This window comes from Panthera onca, chromosome E3, assembly GCF_046562875.1.
Source record: "Panthera onca isolate mPanOnc1 chromosome E3, mPanOnc1 haplotype 2, whole genome shotgun sequence".
Taxonomy (NCBI): domain Eukaryota; kingdom Metazoa; phylum Chordata; class Mammalia; order Carnivora; family Felidae; genus Panthera; species Panthera onca.
In genome coordinates this window covers 18,376,229-18,395,063 of record NC_138354.1, presented here as the reverse complement: position 1 = coordinate 18,395,063, position 18,835 = coordinate 18,376,229, and the positions used below count along the sequence as shown (strand labels likewise).

The 18,835-nt window shown below is 54.5% G+C and overlaps 2 protein-coding genes across 8 annotated transcripts; one reads left to right on the top strand and one right to left on the bottom strand.

Annotated features, from left to right (window-relative positions):
- Positions 1-40: 40 nt before the first annotated feature.
- On the bottom strand, positions 41-3,830 carry CFAP119 (cilia and flagella associated protein 119). 7 transcript variants are annotated; one of them, XM_060649011.3, is made up of 9 exons: positions 3,433-3,830; positions 3,078-3,109; positions 2,503-2,568; positions 2,188-2,357; positions 1,537-1,607; positions 1,219-1,335; positions 1,067-1,136; positions 883-969; positions 41-278 (listed from the first exon to the last, which is right to left on the bottom strand). In XM_060649011.3, the coding sequence occupies exons 1-9, from the start codon at positions 3,634-3,636 to the stop codon at positions 100-102; spliced, it is 996 nt and encodes a 331-aa protein (XP_060504994.2). In that variant the 5' UTR covers positions 3,637-3,830; the 3' UTR covers positions 41-99. The 7 variants fall into 7 exon arrangements, with proteins under 7 accessions (XP_060504994.2, XP_081647834.1, XP_060504999.2 ...); XM_081791708.1 differs by lacking the exon at positions 883-969; XM_060649016.3 differs by lacking the exon at positions 1,219-1,335.
- A 103-nt stretch (positions 3,831-3,933) lies between these two features.
- Positions 3,934-16,023, top strand: RNF40 (ring finger protein 40). The gene is made up of 20 exons (XM_060648998.3): positions 3,934-4,213; positions 4,322-4,525; positions 4,938-5,105; positions 5,241-5,382; positions 6,085-6,291; positions 6,841-6,962; positions 7,061-7,207; positions 7,301-7,375; positions 8,079-8,198; positions 8,295-8,474; positions 8,648-8,783; positions 9,621-9,742; positions 9,827-10,254; positions 10,341-10,458; positions 10,583-10,732; positions 10,910-11,122; positions 11,201-11,326; positions 12,535-12,675; positions 12,786-12,887; positions 14,783-16,023. The coding sequence occupies exons 1-20, from the start codon at positions 4,106-4,108 to the stop codon at positions 14,957-14,959; spliced, it is 3,186 nt and encodes a 1,061-aa protein (XP_060504981.1). The 5' UTR covers positions 3,934-4,105; the 3' UTR covers positions 14,960-16,023.
- Positions 16,024-18,835: the final 2,812 nt, after the last annotated feature.

Below are 18,835 nucleotides of genomic sequence, written 5' to 3'. Positions count from 1 at the left end.
CTGGCTTCAGCGGGGAAGCCCAGAAGATGCTCAGGAGGGGTGGGGGGGCGGGGATGGGGCTGCTCTGCCCCAGGCCTTTATTGGGGAAAATGCTGGGGGTCACTTGGTCTTGTTCTTGCCTTTGCCAGGAGGTAGCTGGAAGGGCCGCTCTAGGATGGTCAACTTGCTGTTGAGCCTTTCCTCGCTGGCTTTGAGCCGCTCCTCTATCAGCTGTTGGAGCTGCCCCAGCTCCTTGCTCATCTGGGTCTTGATGTAGGCTCGCAGGATGGAGACCTGGCCTGCAGAGGCAAGGAAGAAGGGGCAGGTCAGCAGAGATGCCATGGGGCTGAGGGATTGCCCCTAACTGGGCAAACACAACCTCCAAGGTGCGCCTGGGGCTACACAGGTAGCAATCAGGAAAGGCTTCAGTTCAGGAAAGGTCAACTAGCCCTTCTGTGGAGAGAGGAGGGTGGACTGGTCATGCTGGACTCTCTGGATTGCTGATGAGCAGATAAGTGGCCTTACACAGGTGATTTAATCTTTGCATATCTCTGCTTCCTCCTGTGTACAATGTAGATAGTGCTAGCACCTAGTGCCTAGGACTGAGGGAGGGTTAAATGTAAGATGCTTAACACAGGGCCTGCCTGGCACCCTGTTACTGCTAAATGTGTGCTGGTTGTTACTGTTTGGTTTTATAATTATCCTTTTCTGGAGCTCCTCTTCCGCCCCCCCCCCCCCCCCGCACTTTTATTACCTGGTTTGTCATCTTGAATTTCTGCATAAGGAATCATTTGGAGAAAGGACACTGTGCCTAAAACAGACCTGAAGTCCTGATGTGGTCTAACCCCTTCATTTTATACTTGCTCCAAGTCACAGGGGAACCTAACCCTTCCAGCTCCTCACTTGGCTCTTGCTCTGGCTGGACCACTGTTTCCAGCTCCTCCTCCTGTGGGGTGACTGCCTGCTCTCCCACCTCCTCGCCTTCTTTCTCTGCAGGCCAGAAGCAGGAAGAGGCTTCAGCTTCAGCTCCGGCCCCAGCCCCAGCCCCAGCCCCAGCCCCAGCCCCAGCCCCAGCCCTCTTCCTCACCTGTCTCATCCTCTGGCCAGAGCTCAGGCGGCTGTAGCCCTATGTAAGTCAAAGATAGGTCCAGCCTCACCTGGGAAGAGGGAGGAGGAGGGAGGCTGAGAGGAGGGCATCTGCACTGAGTGAAAGGGGGAGATGAGAGGTGGCCTCTGTACCTGGGGTGTGAAGACATATTTGTAGAGCTTGAAGTGGCGGAAGTAGGTGTTGACCACATAATCTGCCAGGGCAAGCAGCTGTTCCTCCCTAAAGAGGTTGATACTGAAGGGAGGCCGCTGTGGGGATGATTGGGAGTTAGGGGACTGACCACCCCCAGGAACCCTGACCTTTTCTCCAACTGCCTGGCAGTCCAGGAGCAGGGAGAGCCCCTTGCAGCCTTCAGAGAAAGATGAGGGTGACGAGTGTGAGAGAGGGCAGGAGACTGGGCTAGACTTTATCTGGGGGGAGACTGAAGATTCCATTCCAGAGGAACTGACCCTGAGTCCATGGCAAAAAAGAACACTGGTGAAGTAGCGGTAACATTCCTCCACGTTGCCCAAGGGGGTTGCTGAGGGGGGAAAGCAAGATGTGACAGTGAGTCCCCTCCCTGATAATCATTCATTCATTTCACTCACTCACCAGCTACTTATTGCACTTTAGAAGTGAGCAAATCTAGGTTTAAGTCCTGGCTTATTTCAGTAATTCACTCAACAAATACCGAGTACCCCGTGCACTGTTCTAGGGCACTGAACAAAACAAACAAGGTCCCGTCTGTAAGTGACATACAATAAAACGAGAAATATGTAATTTCACCTCTTGTTAAACATTGTGCAGAAAAACACAGTTCTAAGAATAAAGGGGGGGGGGGTGGAGGAGGAGCTGTTTTATTGAGCACTGTGTGTATATTTACATCTATTACACACAATATTTCTCAGAACAGTCTCATGAAGTTGGTGCTGTATATGAAGAAATGGACGGTATCAAAGCTGAAACAACTTGTGTGTGGTCATATTGCGTGTAATGACAGAACAAAGATTCCAAGGGAATCCAAAGATTCCAAGGGAACTCCTGCTTCCCTTGGTCACTTTTGCCATCCCAGTCTCCTCTGTCCCCTGGGCTCAAACCCTTAGGTAGCCTGACCCTCTCACCCACACAGGCCTTGTGAAGATCTTGGAGCAGAGCACAAGCTGTTGATGTCTGTTCCAGTGAGAAGCCCTGCTGGCGGCAGAAGATGAGTGCATGGGAGAAAAGGTCCAGGATGATGGCATCCCGCAGGCTCTGCTCAGGAGAGCCTAGCCCCAACAGCTCAGCTAGCACCCTTAGGAGAGAGGAAGCAATGAGCGAGCCTCCCCACACCGATGCACCACATGCTCTGGAGTTGGGCATTCTTCCCGCCCTCCCAGCCCAGCCCTCTCAATCTCCCCAGGAGACAGCTTCTCTGCCCTTCCCTCATCCCCCCATACTCCCTCATCTCCTCAGTGTTGGTGGTCTTCTCCAGCCTGTGCATGGAATGGATGTCCAGGTATTTCCTGTTGTAAGAAAAGAGGTGAAAAGGTGTTGGTGGCCATTGTGCATTAGTCTCCTGGCAGGGCTATGATGGCTAGAGCATTGAACTGGGAATCAGGAGACCTGAGTTTGAGGATTAGCCCTTCCACTACTCTCTCTGGATCCAACTTTCTCCACCTTCAAATAAGGAATATGGCTTAAATGAACTCCTTTGGTCCTCTTCGTTTATAAAGCCAAGGATTAGGAAATTTAAGCTCTTGTCTCTGCCACTCCTCATGTGGCTTCAGTGTCCCCATTTATACAGTGCTCCACAGCAGTTGATATTCCATTTACATCCTTAGTCTTTGGCTCCCTTCTTCCCATCCTCCCTCGTTGGACTGGGGAGGCAGGAAAGCTGGAGACCTAGTCATCTTGGGTAATTGCAGTTTCCTCATCTGTAAAATGGGTAATGCTCTAGCTGTTTGACAGAACTTTTGGGGAAGAATAATGTAAATGTAAAGTGTAACTTTTCCCCAAGGCTCTTCACACTCACCACATGCAGATCCGGGGCCGGGGCAGCGGCGGCTGCGGAGAGAAAGCGGATTGGGCAGGCAGAGCTTGTCCCTGGCCCCAGTCCCTGACCTGTTGCGGATCTCCAGCTGGCCTAAGAACCCGCTAACTTGCCTTCTCATCTTAAAGATTATGTACGAGCAACGCCGGCAGGCCAGGCTTTGATAGGCCCTAAGTACCATTCATGAGCATTTTACAGTCGGAGTTACACACCCCCGCCTCTTCACCAAGGCACCCAGGAAACGTCTTGAACTTTAATAAACATAACGGCGGGTGGCGCCCTGCCGGGGAGCCCTTTTACAAACATTCATGAGCGGACCACTCTGTCCCGCCCTCACCGGGAACAAGTTGGCTGCAGGATCTTCATCCGCTTCTACCGAGGCCGCGGTGCCGGACTCAGGCCGCACACCTGTTGCTATCCGCATGACGGACTCATCCACTGAAGTGAGTTCCCTCTCGGGTTCCCGCTGCAGTTCGGAGGGCTGTTCAAGCTCCGACTGCATCTTCAGTCCTAGGAATTGGCTGGACTTCTGACGGATCATCTCGTCGCTCCTCTTTGCCGTGGGTCACCACTGGCTCTGTCCCGCCCAGGTCCTGGGAACGCCGGTTCTCGGGCAGCGACTGCCAAGGCCTGGCCCTCTAGCGACGCCTCAGCCAATCGGCGCCGTAGAAAGACCGGGTGCAGCCAATCCGCAGGGGGCGTCTCCCTCCGTTTCAACGGCGACCGTTGCTAAGGGAGCTCGTGGAGGGAGGGAGGAAGTGTAGGGCGCTCGCCAATCAGTAAGAAGAGAATGCGCATGCGCAATAAGTTTCAAGCACTGCCCCCGCGCCCTCCCTTCAAAGTGGCTGACCTGAGGCAGGCGATGCCTTTAGGACTAGGGAATGTAAGTGCGGTATCAGTTGCCACGGGAACTGTTTACTGGCCAATCACCGAGAGAAAGAGGAGGTGTTCAGAAAGAAACCAAACGGGACCCTAGAGGTGGGACAAAGCGCGACCAATAGAAACAGGAAATGAAGTTTCGCCACATCCGGCATTGCCTGCGGCGCTTGCGCTCTGGGCTGAAGAGGCCGGTGACGTCCGGTGAAGTCCAAGATGGCGCTAGGCTGATCCTGCTGCAGGTGAGGGGCCCGGGGCTGGCGGGGGCGAGATCCAGCAGGTGTGTGCTGGGGTGCTTGGGGCTGCGGAGCGCTGGCAGCCTCCACATCTATGCTCTCTGTCTTCTGCAGGTGACAGAAGTGCCACCTACGCCTGCCCGACGTCCCTCGGGAGACCCTGCGCCGCTCCTCGTCTCCGCGGCCATGTCTGGACCCGGCAACAAACGCGCCGCCGGCGACGGGGGCTCAGGGCCCCCAGAGAAGAAGCTGAGCCGTGAAGAGAAGACCACAACCACGCTCATAGAGCCCATTCGTCTTGGGGGCATCTCTTCCACGGTTCGTGGCTCCTGCCTCAGTCCTCACAACTTGCCAGACTCCCATCTCTGTTCTCCGTCCAAATCGTCCAGAATTTTACTGCCAGTTGCCCAAGCTTGGCATGGTTCACTTTACAGAACACACTGTTGAAGGAAACGGAGGACACGATTTTTGCCTTCCTTTCACAGATAAGGGAAACATGTTCCCAGGGGGCATATGACTTGTCAAAGACTTGAGAGTTAGAAAGAGGTAGTAGCAGAACTCACAACCAAGATGCTTTCTCTGTGGGTGTCTGAGCCTCTTTAAATCCTGTTAGCGGTTAGTCTGGGGATTTTCTCTTCTCCATTCCAGTTGCTTTCCTTTCTTTCTCTCTGTGATTGGTTTCTTGGGCCCTGCTTGACCCTCTCCTTGGCCCCTTTGTTTTCCTTGGTAGGAGGAGATGGACCTGAAGGTTCTGCAGTTCAAGAACAAGAAACTAGCAGAGCGGTTGGAACAGCGACAGGCTTGTGAAGATGAACTCCGAGAACGAATTGAGAAGCTGGAGAAGCGGCAGGCCACAGACGATGCCACACTTCTCATTGTCAATCGCTACTGGGCCCAGGTGGACGCCCCTCTGCTTTCCAAGACCTGGCCTTGATCCTGCTGCCAATCCTCAGACTCCTCTGCTGGGAAAAGGGGTATCATGCTGGGAAGCACCTGAGGGATTTGTAACATTTTTGGTGCTTTCTCCCTTCAGCTGGATGAAACCGTGGAAGCCCTTCTCCGACACCATGAGAGCCAGGGGGAGCTGTCTTCAGGGACAGAGGCCCCTGGGACCCAGGAGGGACTGACACGTGATGAGACCCCTGTCACAGAGCCAGGGACATCGGAGCTGAGGGGTAGGACCGGAGCCCTAGGATCTGGGGAGCTTAGTTAAGCTAAGAAAGGTCCTGGAATGGAGGGGACTTTTATATTAGTCTCTCAAATTTCCCGCCGGTCTTCTCACTCGTGTGCGCGCGCGCGCACACACACACACACACACACACACACACACCTGATTTCATGTTTGGGTGGCAAAAGTGCAGTGGATAAGACCCCAGGCCCCGGGCTTTGGAATCTGAGTGACTTGGTTCATAGTGCGTGTCATGTTTGACACTCATTTAGTTGAAAACTATTAACATTGAGTACTGGTTCAATTAACTGGTTCAATTAACTGGCTCAATTAACATTGAGTACAGCCTCAGAAGAAACAAAGACAGGAAGAAACGTTGGCCCTGCCCTCAGGGAGGAAGTGATTTTAAGCCATGAGTAAAAAGTACAGGGGCCCTTGAGAGGGAATCAGTGTATGCACACATGTGTGAGGTTCTAATTTAGATGGAGAAGGCTTCCCTGAAGAATGATTTGGGAGCTCTGTGGCCTTGAGTAAGTTATCTCTCTGAAATAAAGTTGTTATCACTTTGAGGATGGGGATACCAGTGTATTACAGGCATTGCGTATGTTGATTCAGTGAGCCGTAGAGTGAAGGGCTCAGGCTGGAACATCGTACGGAGTGGTGGTAATTGCTGCTGTTATCCTCACAAAGGTCTGTCCATCCCTCGCAGAGCCTCTGCCGGTGCAGCCGCGGCCCCCTCTCAGCGAGCCAGCCTTGGCTTTTGTGGTAGCACTGGGCGCTAGCAGCAGTGAGGAGGTGGAGCTCCAGCTGCAGGGCCGGATGGAGTTCTCCAAGGCAGCTGTGTCCCGGGTTGTAGAGGCCTCAGACCGCCTACAACGCCGGGTGGAGGAACTCTGTCAGCGAGTATATAGCCGAGGTTGGTTCTTCCTTCCCCATCGCACAGGTGTCTACCCCCATTTGCATCTTGATTGTATCCCCTCAATGCCCCAAGCCCAGAGGCAGCCATAATTCTCCAAGGAATAAATCAGCCACGTTCTCAGGGAAAGGGGTGGGTTGTAGATGGGGCCCTGGCTCTGATTCCTGGGGTTGAACTCTAGAGAGATGGGTGGGAGGAGTTGTCGATGCTTATGGGGCCCCTGCCTTCCAGCTGGAGACCTCTTTGGAACACTTTGCGCAGATTTTGGTGGCAGTTGTTGATCCGCAAGGCATAGTAGCAAGTGCCTGGGCTTTGCAGGTTGACAGGCTTCTCCCAGCCCTAGTCCTGTCATTCTAGCCTGGGCGTTCTTGGTAAATGGCTCTCTTCCCTGAGCTGGTTTCCTCCTTTGTACAGTGGGGATAAAGACTCCTGGCTTTGTCATGAGAGATTGGCAAGACAGCTGGTGGATCACATGGGCACTCACAGAATGAGTTAGTACTTTGCCCCATTGCCTTGGACTTCGCTCTTACCCGAGCCCTGCCTTCCCAGGGGACAGCGAGCCCCCCAGTGAGGTGGCTCGGGCGCGCACCCGGGAGCTGGGTCGTGAGAACCGGCGACTGCAGGACTTGGCCACCCAGCTACAGGAGAAGCACCACCGCATCTCATTGGAGGTGGGATTAAAACCGGGGCAGGATTTGGGTTAGATGGGCACCCAGGTTCTCAGGGAGCCAAGTCCCTTGCTCTAAGCATCTTCCCTATCATTGTCTAGTATTCTGAGCTCCAGGATAAAGTGACATCAGCAGAGACCAAGGTGCTAGAGATGGAGACGACGGTGGAGGACCTGCAGTGGGACATCGAGAAGCTGCGCAAGCGTGAGCAGAAGCTCAATAAGCATCTGGCGGAGGCCTTGGAGCAGGTGGGGCTACGGTGCTGGGTCGGATGGAGTCAGGGCTAAATACTTGGAGTCCTTGCTTCTCTCCTCTACTCCCATCTATCTGTCTCTCTACAGCTCAACTCTGGCTACTATGTGTCTGGGAGCTCCTCGGGTTTCCAGGGGGGCCAGATCACACTCAGCATGCAGAAGGTGAGCAGCCGCCATTCTTGGCAGCCCCTCCCGTAACCTTTTATCTACCTTACCCATGAACGTTCCCTCAGAATTAAGGACAGACCACCCACATGGTCTCTGAGGCCCTTGCCTGTACTCATGCTGCTTTGTCTCATTCGTTTACATATTCAGTAAATACTGTTGAATGCTAAATGGTAGGGACTGCTCGGAAGCAGGCATATCAGAGGACAATATAGACAGAAATCAGAGGTTTTTTTGGAGTTTGGGTTCTGGTTGAGGGAGCAAATAAGTACGTAGTACATAAGGTGGCGATAAGTGCCTCAAAGAAAAAGCATAGAAAAGAGACCAATGGAAATATGTTGGAGCTGACTGGCGTTCTTAGCTGGGTAGCTGAAGAAGGGCCTCACTGAGCGGGCTCTGTGACTTCTTGGTCGTTGCGCTATTTTGTGGTGCTGTGAGGGTCACTGTTTCCTGTGAACTCTTTATTTCAGCTTTTTCTTCAGGTGTTTCAGGAAGGCTTCCCTGACTCCCTGTCAGCCTTGGTTGCCAGCACTGACCGTGCAGTATTTTCTCCCACTTACCTGGGAGCCCTTAGGAAAGTGCTTGGGTTTGGCCTGTCCTTAGGGCTTCAGAATCCATCATTGTCCCCGTGTGGTGGGGATGGGAGGGAAGCATGCATTCTGGCCTGGCCCTACCTGCCATAGTCCCTCCCGCTCCACAGTTTGAGATGCTGAATGCAGAGTTGGAAGAAAACCAGGAATTGGCCAACAGCCGGATGGCAGAGCTGGAGAAGCTACAGGCCGAGCTTCAGGGGGCTGTGCGGACCAATGAGCGCCTCAAGGTGGGCTGTATTTAGGCCTGGTAGGGCCTGAGCCTGCCAGGTAGTTGCTGGGCCCTGAATCCTCCTGCTGATCACTTTTGGGCACCTTGCTCCTAGGTAGCCCTGCGGAGCCTTCCTGAGGAGGTGGTGCGGGAAACGGGGGAGTACCGGATGTTGCAGGCCCAGTTCTCACTGCTCTATAATGAGTCTCTGCAAGTGAAGACCCAGCTTGATGAGGCCCGGGGGCTGCTGCTGGCTACCAAGAATTCCCACCTGAGACACATTGAGCACATGGAGGTATGGCCCTGGAACAGACTTAGGGTCAGGGCCTTTGGAGGCCTTGTGTGCTACCAGGGATCCCTTGGGAATAAATTCTTCCTAAGCCACTGAGGCCTGAGGTGGGGGGGAAGAAGAGAGGGGTTTGCCAGAGGCTAAAGGGTTGTGTGGGTCCTTAACACCTCAACCTACAGAGCGATGAGCTGGGGCTACAGAAGAAGCTGCGCACAGAGGTTATCCAGCTGGAGGACACGCTGGCCCAGGTACGCAAGGAGTACGAGATGCTGCGCATCGAGTTTGAACAGAACCTGGCGGCCAACGAGCAGGCGGGTATGTGGTGAAGACGGGGTGGAGGTGGGGCCTTATCTGGGATTGCCGGTCCCTGGTGGGGGGCTACTGCTTATCCAGATGCAAGGGGTTAAGCCCCTTCCTTTTGCAGAGCCTCCTGTCCCTGGCCAAAACAGGGATCATAGCACCTGGCTCAAGGGCACAGTGAGGGTCACAACCAGCTGAGGTGGCTGATGGAGCAGGCACAGCCAGAAGATGAGCTGTTGGCCCTGTCTGTGGTTATCTGGCCTTACAGTGTCTTTCTCTTGGAGGTATTCGTTCATTTGTGGATGTATTAAATCTGGCTCTCTTCCAGGCTTTGGGATTATATTAGTAAACAAAATTCAAAGCATCTTTGCTATTGTGGCCTAGTAGTGTAGTGGGGGAAGACAAGAAAGTAAAAAATAGAAGGTGTATATTAGATAGTGGCAAATATATCAAGAGAAATAAAGCAGGGGAGAAAGATATGAAGTGTTAGAAGATTGTGGTTTTGGATGGGGAGGTCAGAGAAATGAAACTCAGAAGATGACATCTATTTAAAAATATGAAAGAAGCAGACTAATTTACTTCAATGAATGTTACAGTCGTGTGCTCCTTTGAAGGAAATTTGGAAATACCAAAAAAAGTCTACATTAACAGAAATAACATAAACAGGAGGTTCGAGAGTTTTCTTCTAAGCCTAGGTTATTACTTTGATAAGGTCACACTCCGTACAGGGCCTCAGTTTCCCTCTCCTTCACAATGGGAGTGATGGCTTTGGCTCCCCTTCTCCCACCACTGAGGAGTTGGGCTCTTAGCCCAGAGGCCAGTCTAACCCCTTACTTTCCAACCGTCCCCCAGGGCCCATCAACCGTGAGATGCGCCACCTGATCAGCAGCCTCCAAAACCACAACCACCAGCTAAAGGGGGATGCCCAGCGATACAAGCGGAAGCTGCGGGAAGTGCAGGCTGAGATTGGCAAGGTGAGGAAGGGGATGCCTCGGAAAAGCCTTGGCTAGACCCCAGTAAGCACTGTCTCACCTCAGCCCTGTTCTCTATTTTTGCAGCTCCGGGCCCAGGCCAGTGGCTCAACCCACTCCATTCCGAACCTGGGCCACCCAGAGGACTCTGGCCTCAGTGCCCCAACCCCAGGGAAAGAAGAGGGTGGGCCAGGCCCTGTCAGTGCCCCTGACAGCAGAAAGGAGGTGGCTTCAGTGCCTGGTGCCACCACTGCTGCCTCCTCAGCAAAGAAAGAGGAGCTGGCCCCTTCTGAGGAAGATTCCCAGGCCTTAACTCCTGGGTCCCAGGGCCCCTCCTCCCGGAGCCGAGAACCTGAGGCCAGGCCCAAGCGGGAGCTTCGGGAGCGGGAAGGGCCTGGCCTGGGACCCCCATCTGTAGCCTCAGCTCTCTCAAGAGCCGATCGGGAGAAGGCCAAGGTGGAGGAGGCCAAGAGGAAGGAGTCAGAACTCCTTAAAGGTCTCCGAGCAGAGCTCAAGTGAGACCCTGTTTTTGTCTCCTTTCCACCCCTGCCAAAGTGGCCTCCGGCCCCAGTCACCAAGCCTTCCTCCTGTGCTTCTCCAGGAAGGCCCAGGAAAGCCAGAAGGAGATGAAGCTGCTGCTGGACATGTACAAGTCAGCACCCAAGGAACAGCGGGATAAGGTGCAGCTCATGGCAGCCGAACGCAAGGCCAAGGCTGAGGTGAGGGCAGGTAGGGCCTGTGGGGCATACACAGAGGCTGCCCTGGGGGGTTCTGACTAGAGCAGGGCCCTAGGTCAGCAGGAAGCAGTGAGGAGAGCTAGCTCTTTCTTTCTGGTGGCTGTAGGTCGATGAACTGCGAGGCCGCATTCGGGAATTGGAGGAGAGGGACCGAAGAGAGAGCAAGAAAATTGCTGATGAGGATGCCCTGCGGCGCATTCGGCAAGCCGAGGAACAGATCGAACACCTGCAGCGCAAGTTGGGTGCTACCAAGCAGGTATGACCCCCTTGTGGTCCCCTGCTTCTGAATATTGGGATACCCTTAACTCCTTGATGGGTACTCCTAGCAGATGCTCTGGGATCACTCTGTGGTCAGTCCTTTTTTCCTGTGGTTTCCCCACGATCATCGTGTCCATCTTCCGTTTTCCATCTTGTCCCTGTCCACCTGCTGCAGGAAGAAGAGGCTTTGCTGTCGGAGATGGATGTGACGGGTCAGGCTTTTGAGGACATGCAGGAACAAAATGGGAGGCTGCTACAGCAGTTACGGGAGAAGGATGATGCCAACTTTAAGTTGATGTCAGAACGGATCAAGGCCAACCAGATTCACAAGCTACTGCGGGAGGAGAAGGATGAGCTGGGCGAGCAAGTTCTTGGCCTCAAGTCCCAGGTATGGCAGCCCTGGGCTGTAGGGTGGAGCTGGAGAGGCACCAGCTCCCCAGCACTGAGTCTCCACCCCTGACCTCAGGTGGATGCCCAGCTGCTGACTGTGCAGAAGCTGGAGGAAAAAGAGCGGGCCTTGCAGGGCAGCCTCGGGGGTGTAGAGAAGGAGCTGACGCTGCGCAGCCAGGCCCTGGAGCTCAACAAAAGGAAGGTGAGGCCAGGCCCGAGGGCAGAAAGCAACCTGGGATGGTGGCTCACAGCTAAAGCCCTGCTCTACCTCCTCTCCCGGCCCAGCTCACGTCTCCAATACTTACTGTGTTCTAGTTCCTGTGCTGAGGCCTGTCTATGCTGGGTTGCATTTTGGTCTTACAACAATCGTAAGATGGTATTTGTTACCTGTTTTTCATAACTTAGGAAATATAAGCTCAGGCAGAGCAACTGACTTACTCAAGAAAGAGTGGACCTGAAATTGGGGCCTGGATCTCCTTGGCTCCAGAACACACTTTTTTTTTTTTTTTTTTTTTTTTTTTAAGAGAGAGCACGTGAGCAGGGGAGAGGGGCAGAGGGAGAGAGACAATCTTAAGCGGGCTTCATGCTGAGCATGGAGCCTTATGTGGGGTTCGATCCCATGACCCTGGGATCGTGACCTGAGCCAAAATCAAGAGTCTGACACTCAACTGACTGAGCCACCCAGGCATCCCCAGAACTTGCGTCTTGAGCACTAAGTTGGCTAGATGTAAAGTAGGGATGCTGGTTCCTGTCACATAGTTGAATTGAAGTTCTGGAATGTCTAGGTCATGGGAAAGGCTTAAGATCAATGTTAGTTTTAGTTTGTTTCCCCTACTGTGCTTCCCCCCCCCCCCCACATTTAATTCATTCATTAAAGCAGTACAATTCATCCCCTTGCCATGTACCCCCGGCACTGAGTGCTAGAGAGAACCTGGAATAAGAGGGTCCTACCGGGAATGGGAACTTCAGTCTTGAGGAGGTAGATAGCCAGATATCCCACAGGTAAAATATGTTACTGCAGATTCCAGTAAATCTTGTGAAGGAAACTAAGGTGCTGTGAAAGAAAAATAGGTCTCCAGAACCGACATGTAAGCTGAGGGCTGAGGGAGCCACTGGAAAGAAACCTGTGTGTTGGGGGTGTTGAGGGGAGAAGAGAGAAGAGCCCTGTGGAGGTTCAGAGATACGAGAGAGAGTTATGCAGGTAGGAAGTGAGCGTGTCAGGAACTGCAGAGATAGAGGTGAAGGTGGAGAGGTCAGGAGGCAGAACTAGCTCCAGTGAAGATCCTGGACTTGATCCCAAGAGCAGGAATCACTGGAATGTCGGACATAGGCATCTGTAGACCATGGCTCCACATGCCTGACTCGCCAGGCTCAGGCGAGCCCACCCTTAACCTGTTCCACCTACCCCAGGCTGTGGAAGCAGCCCAGCTGGCCGAGGACCTAAAGGTGCAGCTGGAGCACGTACAGACGCGGCTGCGAGAGATCCAGCCTTGCCTGGCAGAGAGCCGGGCCGCTCGCGAGAAAGAGAGCTTCAACCTCAAGAGGGCTCAGGTGTGTGCATGGGGTAGGGACAGGGTTGTTCAGGGTCACTGATGTGGCCTAGGGGCGGGTGGTTCGAGATGAGGACCCTTGCACTTAGCCTAGCCCTTCTCCTGCCCCAGGAGGACATCTCCCGACTGCGGCGCAAGTTGGAGAAGCAGAGGAAGGTGGAGGTTTACGCAGATGCCGATGAAATTCTCCAGGAGGAGATCAAGGAGTACAAGGTGGGGCCGTGGGGCTGAGTTGTGCCCCAACAACCCAGGAATCTTAGATGGGGAGTTGGCGAGGGCTATAGTGGATAGCCTGGGGACCCCAGAAATCAGGTTGGATAGAAAAGGTGGGCAGGGCCCTAGTTGTGGAGAATCAAACAGCTGACGAATGTACATGTGCTCATGCCAGGCACAGTGCCTGGTCAGGTGTGGGAGGGCTAGGAACTAGCTCTAGTCTCTGATTTCTGGAAACTGACCGTCTGTTGAAGGAAGTAGCCAATATTCTGAGTGATGAGCGATATGATGGCTAACCCCACGGCAGCTCTGGGGGTTAGCAGGTTTCCTGGAAGGAATGTCCTCCAAGGGAAACCTGAAGAATGAAGGTTGACTGTGAGTAATGAGGACGAGAGGGTTCCAGCAAAGGGAAAGGTAGAGGTCCTTCACTGAGAGTGGTGTGCTGGAGCACAGATCGCTGGACACTGTAGTTGGAAGACAGAACGTAGGTTTTGTGATGAGCAGGAAAGCTGAGGGTCTTGAACAGTGTCCGATCCTGAAGGGTGTGGTGAGTCAGGTTGAGACGCTTGGTTTATCCTGTAGGTAGTATGGAGACATCAAGGGGGTTTAAACCAGAGAGTTATATGGCTGGATTTGGGCTAGAGGGGGTAAAGACTAGAGGCAGAGAAATCTCTTAAGCAGTTGCAGTCATTGAGGCAAAAACTGGTAGGGAGCTAGTCTCGGGTGTTAGAGACAAGTAGAAGAGGTGAGGAGATATTTAGGAGGCAGAAGTGCTTGGACTCAGGGATGGATTGATTCATGGAGTGAGGGAGAGGGAGATCCTGAGAGCTCCTGGGTTCCTGATTTGAGAAACTAGTGGCATGTGGTAGGATTAGGAAGACCTCAAAGGAGTAGGTGTTGGTGGACAGTGTTGTATCTCAGGGATGTTGAAAATGTGCCTTTGGGAGGCTGGCTGGGAAGGCATTCGAAGCAGAAGGACTTTCTGGATGATGAGGTTGGAGGATTGTCTGCAGGCAGAGGCAATGGTGGAAGCCAAATAGAACTGTGGTCACCCAGGGAGGGTCTGTGATATGATACGGGATGGGTCATTCTTTTCCCTTAGGAATCTCAAAGCTTAAATGATAAAGGAAGAGAAGCCTGCAGTTTGGCCTTGAAGGGGCAGGGGCAGCTGGGGGAGGCCATGGGGAGGCAGAGGAGGGTTTCTCCAGAAAAGATGGACTTTGATGGGGATGGTTTGACAGCTAAGGGAAGAGGTGATGCTGGGGTGTGGGCTGGCCTGGGCTTTCAAGCGGGGCAGAGGGAGAATGTCGGGGAATGTTGAGTTGAGGGAGTTCCTGGAGTTGGACATGAGACCTGGTGGCCGGTAGATGTTTCAGGAGGTTTCACTCTTGGTAGAGAAGAGTGAGTCCAGGGACCCAGCAGGATCTCTGGGCAGCACCAGGGGTGAGCCCAGTTGAGGGTGGAGATGGGAGATTTCTAGTGGCACTGCTATGCCCAGCAGGTGCAGATGAAGAGAAGGTAGATCGTCAGCTTCAGCCAGGATTGGGCTTTTGCCAGAGAAGGCCAGAGTGGCAAGAGATAAAGCCCCAAGGCAGGGGAGTCCCGGCTGGGCCTTTGGGTTATTGGCTTTTGAGCAGGGCGGGGAGAACATGTTGCCCACTGGCTACCACTGCCTGGGTTAGAATCCAGATTCTGCTACTTTCTGGTTTTGAGACCTTGGCCTCTGAGCCTCAGTTTCCTCATCCGGAGGGTGCCCATCCCCATCTCTCAGGGTTATGGTGAGAGTTAGATGCAGTCTGCTGTGTGGTGGGCTTAGCCTGGACCACCTCCTGCTGTCAGCTTGGGGTCTGGGGGCCATCAGGACTGTCCCGAGCTGATGCCTTTGCCTGGCCCAGGCGCGGTTGACCTGCCCCTGCTGTAACACCCGCAAGAAGGATGCAGTCCTTACCAAGTGCTTCCACGTTTTCTGCTTCGAGTGCGTGCGGGGCCGCTATGAGGCCCGCCAGAGGAAGTGCCCCAAGTGCAACGCAGCCTTTGGTGCCCACGACTTCCACCGTGTCTACATCAGCTGAACCCGTAACTCAGGGGACTTTGGAACACCCATGGACCCTGGGGGCTGTGCCTCCAGTCCCTCCCTCCCTGCCCCACATTCAGTGGCCCTTACCCTCCATTCCGGACCCTGGGGGCCCAGCCCCTCTCCACCTAGTTGGTTTGGGGGTCCCAGTGCATGCTAGTGGGAGTGAGATCTGGCAAGCTCAGTTATACCTTTTCCACACAGGGCTACAGCCTAAGGGGCATCTGCCCTGCAGGAAGGGTCAGCTGTGAGAGGCCTGAGGGTCCAGAGCATTCAACTGAGCTTCCTGGAAGCTGACCTTAATCCTTCTCCAGCTGTCTCCCTGGGCCCATCCCTGTCCGAAGGGTGAAATCCCCCAGGCTGTGACCTCCCACTCAAGAGGAGGCTCACTACCTGCTTGCTTATACACCCACAAGTGAGGACCAAGGGTGGGCCAGTTTCCCCACCTCCTGAACTCTTGGGCCCACGGAGACTTTTCCACACTTGGGTGGGACTTCCCTCCTGTGGATTCACTGGGCTCTTTGGTCTGACCCTTATGCTAAGGGCTGAAGGAGGTACCCCCCTGTAAGGGGGGGGGGGGGCGGGAGCACTGTCCTCTTCTGGGAAACTCTGGCTGTTGCAGTCACCTTGCCCTCATCTCAGGGGTGCTGAACCAAGATCATCAGTCTTTATCCTAATCAGCCTCCCCCCACCAATCTGTTTCTCTCCCAAGCCCACTTACCCCACCTCATGCTTCCCAAACTCTGACCCTGCTTTCATCCTGGTGGCCTTAACTTCATGGAGGCATTATGTCCCAGGAGGGGAAGGGACAGACTAGCGGCTGGGCCAACTTCCGATCATTCCAGGTAGAGGAGCTTCATCTAACACCCTGTGACTGAGCCTGTCCCCATGATGCTACCTGTGCTGTCTGCCCAAGCAAACTCCCATGGTTGTGAAGGCAGCAGGCAGGGGCCTGGAAGATGGAGCTGCTGACAGGTGCAAGGGTCCGTTCAGACCCACAAGCCCTGCTCTGGAGATGTCTTGTATAGGCTGTTAATGTTATGAATAAACATCCAACCCTCAGCCTGCATGCAGTCCAAGTAGCCAGGCTTCCTGCCCTAAACGTGGTCCCAGATTTTAGCTGCTACACTTCCGGCGCTGTCCTGCCTGGCAGGTAACCCCCCCCCCCCCCCCCCAAGGGCCTGCACAGCAACCTCGCGTTTCCCACCCCCAGCATCTAGTTACATTTGGATTGCCTTTGTGGATCCTAAACTGGGCTCGTGGGAGGAGCATGTCTGCAGGGAGAGAGCATCGTTCTCCACTGTCACCGGCCTGCCCCTCCTGCTGCTACGGAGGAGGGCACTCCCACGATCCCGGCGTCCCTGCCGCCCTGTCTGCACGCTCTCGCCACGCCCCTCTCAATAATTGGTCGCTGGGATGCCCGGGGTCTCGTACTGCATCCTGGGAAATGTAGTCCCTTAATCATCTGGTAACAAGGTCCTCCGTGGAGAGAGCCGGTTCTAGGGTTGTACCGGCCAAAGGCAGACCTGGACGCAATCTGCGGGCTATCCCTCCCCAGCGGCTTCACTCGCCCCTCCCCTCAGGCGGACAGAGGAGAGCAGCGCAGCGGATGACTTCCTTCATTGTAACTTTTTCTGGCTGCTGCCCGTGTTCTGGGGAACCGTGTGTCGATTGGCGTCTGTGGGTTCAGCTTGCTGTGAGGTCTGCGGCTGGGGCCATCGCTGCGGCTGTGGCGGGGCTCGCGCCGGGGCCAGTGCCGACTGGGCTGGGTGCTGGAGTTGGGCGCGGGGTGACGGTAGTGGCCGCAGGCTTGGCAGCAGTCCCGCCTTCGCGGGGGCTCGCGGCTTTGTCAGCCTTTGGGCCCCACCTGGCGTCCAGCGTCTCGGTGGGGCTGCAGTGGCTGGACCAGGTCGGACTGGAGACGGAGACGCGGGCCACAGTGACTTCCGGCGCTGGGCTGGCCGCGGTGGGCACGCTGGCGGAGACCCGGGCCGCGGCGGGGGATGGCATCGGGCCTTCCAGGAAGTGTCCGCCGCCTAGGGGCAGCGGACGCCAGGATGGGAAAAACGCAGCATATTGCATCATAGAGACGCGGGCCGGCTCTGAGAGGGCTACGCCCGGGAGAGGTCGGGGTCAGCCAATCCTCTGTGAGCACTACTCGCTTTTCTCAGGAGTCCCCTCCACACGGGCTTTTTAAGTAAATACAAGCTAACTACACATCACTTTCTGAAAAGTCTCTTCTTGACCAGTCTCCATACCCTGAGAAGTAAAAACTCTGTGAGTCTTTAATAAAGTAGGTACCAAACCACTTGCTCAAGCCCAATGTGTGGGATAAAGATGCCAGAATTTCAGTGGCAGGAGCAAGCACTGATGTGGTGGGAGGAAAAGAGTATTCCCCATGAATGTTGGTTTGCAATCAGTTTGCCCAGTGCTGGGAAACTCTGTCTTTGGGGTTGGTCAGGTCTCTCCACTCAGGAAGTTTGACCCCTTACAACTCCCAGTAGCCCCAAGTGGCTTCAGTGGCTGTGAAACCCTGGGCCCTTGGGATGGGCAGGCCAAAGTTCCTCCAGAACCAACACTGACCTTAGCTGGCCTCTTATGGGTGAGCAGATATTGGCCTCAGTGGGGAAGGTGCCTGTTTTAACCAGAACTGGGGCTACTGTGTGATTGGCTACAGGGTCCAATGGAGCATTTGACACTAACCACTCTCTTTAATCTTGGACTTGTGGTGCTAACTGTCCTGTCCTTATACTTACTGTCTTCTGTTGGTCCTGTTCCTCCACCCCTAAGCTACATCCTCTCCTCTCTCTGCCACTCTTCCTGTGTGTTCGTCCATGGTTTTGGCTACAGCTAAGCTGCTAAGACCCAATCCTCCAGCCCAATTCTCTTTCCTGAGCTCCAGACCTAGAAAAACACCACCAGTTGTTGGGGAGCAGGAGGGGGGCGAGGTCATGTCACTCTCCTTATAATCTCCTTAAAGATCCCAGTGGTGCTCTACCCCCAAGTTCTTCAGACAAGATGCTCTATACCCTGGCCTGTGTTCTCTACCTTACCTTAATCTCTACCCCCTCTGTGATCTAACCACCCACTCCCTGCCACATAACTGCTATATACTCTCTATCCCCCACCCCACCCACCCCTGGCCCCTGTTCTCATGCCTCAGGTCACTTCCTCCAGCCAGTTTCCTGACCCTCTGTTGTGGTGGGCACCACGTCTGGGTCCACAGCCCCTTCTGCTAAGTCTCTGAACCAATCACTGTGCTCCAGTGCCTGTTCTTTCCCCTGAAATCCCCTCACTTTACTGAAGACCTCTGCGCTGGAACCAGGGCAGGGAACACAGAATCCAGGAGAGCCTTCTTTGCTCACCTCACCCTCCTCCCTTACCTACTACTCTACTCCTCGTTTTCTACATGGGGAAAGGGAAGGCGAGACAGTAAGCCTGCCTTGCGAGTCAGGGTCAGAGAGGCATGGAGAAAGTGGAGAGAAAGCTTCTTGGCTGGGGCAGGAGGCTCCCTGCAGGCTGGGACAGAGGCAGGCTACAGGTTAGAGCAAGTGCTGACCTCAGGTGGCTGCTCGGGGAGCCATGGCCAGGCCTAGGCCCAGGAGATAGCACTGAGGCAAGCCTGGCATTGAGGATTCATTAGAGCAGCCCCACCTGGCCAGACAATGTGGAGCCCAGGCCAGGCCCAGGCAGGCCCAGCGCTGGGGGAGGAGAGGCTTGGTTGGGTGCAGAGCCTACTCCCGGTCATTCTGGTTTCCCTCGCTGCCATCCTGTGGATCTTGGGCAAGTGGCTGCCCTTCTCTGAGCCTCTTCACACAGTGAGGGCTTATGGGCTACCTCCTGGGGATGAGAGGACAAGCCAGGTCTCCATCCA